This window comes from Haemaphysalis longicornis, unplaced genomic scaffold (assembly GCF_048455015.1).
Source record: "Haemaphysalis longicornis isolate Haplotype H1 unplaced genomic scaffold, Haemaphysalis longicornis Haplotype H1 scaffold_198, whole genome shotgun sequence".
NCBI lineage: Eukaryota > Metazoa > Arthropoda > Arachnida > Ixodida > Ixodidae > Haemaphysalis > Haemaphysalis longicornis.
The window spans coordinates 345,040-348,047 of NW_027526293.1; the positions used below are offsets into that span (position 1 = coordinate 345,040).

Here is a 3,008-nt window from a genome sequence, read left to right on the forward strand (position 1 = left end):
CGCGTGGCTGCATCTGTGTACTCAAAGAACGCTCGAGCGCGCGTCCGGTACAACTGCAGCAATGGCTTCCTTCGATTCTAAGCCTTCGAGTGTCCACACGCTGCTAAGCATTCAATCCGACATTCGTTAGTTGCGTGTACTTTAATAGGAAAGCTCGGTGCATGGAAGCTGCGGGACTGCCTGCGGATTACCACAGGCCAGGAAATCTAGTATTCCCACTACTTACAGGGGCTGACTGGCTCCATTTACTATTCATAGTGAATGCGACGTCACGGTTTTTAATATTTTCAACCCCAGGAGAGGCTCCAGTGACGGCCGCCGTAACAAAAATTAGCGAAACCTGACTGGTGCGGCGCTGTGCCAGGTCATTATGTTGCTTTTTTTGTATAGCATAAATAACCGAAATTGTGAGCAGTTGCACATGTTTAATTTTTGTGCCACCTCGTCTCACATCCCTTTCGACAGAAACTTTTGTATCAAAGGAGTCGGCAAGGACACAGGTGTATTTGCAAGCCCCTCACTGCTGTCCTCGGATCACTAAGGAATGGGTGGCACGACATTGTCTCGGATGAGGAATCACAACTCCGCTCCTCATTTCTTTCACTAGATAAGATTGTCCCCGTTGATGAGGAGGTTCACAGTCCCGCTGGCTCAAAAGGAACAGTGGCGTCGACTCATTTTACATTGCTATCATCTCCGCCACTGTCTCATGATAGGAGCCATTCTGTACCATTCCTTCCATCTAGGCATTTCTGACGTGCCTGATGACCGCATTTATGAGCGTGATTTTCAACACTCTCATTCTCCTTTCCGCACGCGACGAGGAAGACCATGTGACGATGGCTACCCGACAGCACCGCAACACCACCCCTCTCACACGTAGAAGCGATCAAGGCAGCCGCGGGTCTCCATGGCGTCATCAGCAGCAGCAGGTGTATTTTCATCTGGCACATCAGACTTGGAATGAGCAGGCAAATGTGCCAACATTTGATCTACCCGGAGAGCTGCACGACCAGGTTGGTGCCGACGGAAGATATCGCAACCCTACCGAGTACCTGAACAGATTACATGGGCAGGGTGGACAGAGGGACTTTTACGGCCATTCCCCGAACAACGGGTATGGCGACCGTCACCAGTTTAACCCGCAAAACCAAGCCGTACCTGACGAGTACGAAGCCAACGTGCCAGGCCAGACAGACGAGGACCGGGAGTACTCCCAGTCGCTGCGGGCAGCGTTTCCTCTGGGGACAGAAATTTCCACCTCCGTCGTCGACCGGGTGCCCCTTGTGAGCGATGATCCCAACGGCGCCTTGACGACAGCGACTGGGCTCTACGAGCGCTATGTCTGGGACAGCCTGCAAGACGTGTATTACGGCCCCGCGGTGACCAACTACGGCACGCTGTCCCTCGTGTGAGGCACAGGATGCGCGTCGATATCACCGTGGATTACGCCATCCGGGTCGTGAACTTGGCAAGGCACTGCTCGGCGGCTATCAGTTCCTGGGGCGATAGCTGCAGCGTGTGTCACGAGCGTGGCTGCGCGTTCCAAAAGCGCATGAACACGGACGTGGCCACTGGTCCCTTTCGAGCAAAGATCTCCGGTCGCGGCGTCACCTTCACGGCCCTGAACCATCGCCTCGCGTACCTCGTGGACGCATCGGAATTAGAGCCGACGGCTGAGAGGATCGAGACTATCAACTATGACCACTCGATGCGCGTCTTCTGGTCCAACTCGGACCGAGAAATGGGCGTCTTCAGAGACTGCGTCGAACTTATGAACCGTTCGAGGTCGCACACCACCGAGAACGGCGACGACATCTGGATGGTCGGTGGAGTGCGCATTAAGCAGACGTCCCGGGGTGACGTGCAGGTGTCCCGTGGCTCCGGTGAGCTGGTCATTCGGTGTTCGAGCGGGGGTAAGATCTGTGTGGCCACGCCCAACGTCAAGATGGGCGCCAGCTGGGATCCCAGCAACTACTTCTACGCCATCATGGGCCAGAAAAGTACCCGCGGCTGTGCGGATGGATTCGCCGTGAAAAATGGCACCCAAGAAGCGGGGTTCGATCACCGGGGAAGGCTGACCCTCCCGTAACCACTCGTCACCCACGGCGCGCTAAACATCCACATACGCATGTGCGCGTGTACTCTAGTACGTCAACGGGCGTCTCCTCCGTCCGTTGCAAAGCACGTCAGGTCAAAGCGGTGAAGCCATCTTGCGTTGATGCAAATATAGAGCTGAGCGGCTGGACGTAGCCCTGGCAAGAGCACCGCGAAGACTGGAGAACTGCAAGCAGGGAATAATGCACCGCGTGGCGCAATAAAGAAAGCGCGTGCCACTCACGCTCTGTTGCATGAATATTTAGGGTGTATGGCGGGAGTTCTAAAGAGCTACTTAAACCCCAAAATTCCGATTTGTCTGTCTCGGTCTGTATGTGCCTGTCCGTCCGTCCGTCCTTCCCCCCATTCGCCCACTAGGCTAAAAGGTACCCAACCTGGTGGTAACCGGTGGAGCACAAGGGCAACAGAGTGGATACCGAGAGACGGATCTACAAGATGGAGGAGGCCAATAACTCGGTGTAAGGACGAAATAAAGAAATTCGGGGGCAAAGAGTGGACTCGAGCAGCGCAGGACAGGAGCGGTTGGAGGTCAATGAGAGAGGCCTTCGTCCAATAGACCGAAGAATTACGATGATGAAATCTGGTACGTACTTCACACTTGTCAACATTGTGCCCCCTCCATTATCAGTCCCAGATCGTCCCCGGACTGCCCGGGACGCGATCCGGCGCTCGATTTTCCCATGTAAATTTTCCTATGGAGCTTCCGGTCCGAGGGCAGTCCTCTGACGGCCCGCGGACCGGTAGATCCCCATTGTCGACAAAAAAGGAAGCAGGCATATTAGAGGCAAATACTATGGGATTTTAAAGTAGGTATTAGTACTACCAACGCCGGCGACGAGACATTATCTGCCCCTGTTTTCTCGTTTTGCCCACCTTCACAGCAAGCTATC

The 3,008-nt window shown here is 54.6% G+C and overlaps 1 protein-coding gene across 1 annotated transcript; it reads left to right on the forward strand.

The window, feature by feature from the left end:
• The first annotated feature begins 703 nt into the window (after positions 1-703).
• On the forward strand, positions 704-2,522 carry LOC144166910 (uncharacterized). Its single transcript, XM_077696357.1, has one exon. It carries the CDS (start codon positions 1,424-1,426, stop codon positions 2,090-2,092), a length of 669 nt encoding a protein of 222 aa, XP_077552483.1. The 5' UTR covers positions 704-1,423; the 3' UTR covers positions 2,093-2,522.
• Positions 2,523-3,008: the final 486 nt, after the last annotated feature.

Excerpts from the sequence above, each read along its gene's own strand:
- LOC144166910 (XM_077696357.1), top strand. The coding sequence starts at position 1,424 with ATGCGCGTCGATATCACCGTGGATTACGCCATCCGGGTCGTGAACTTG.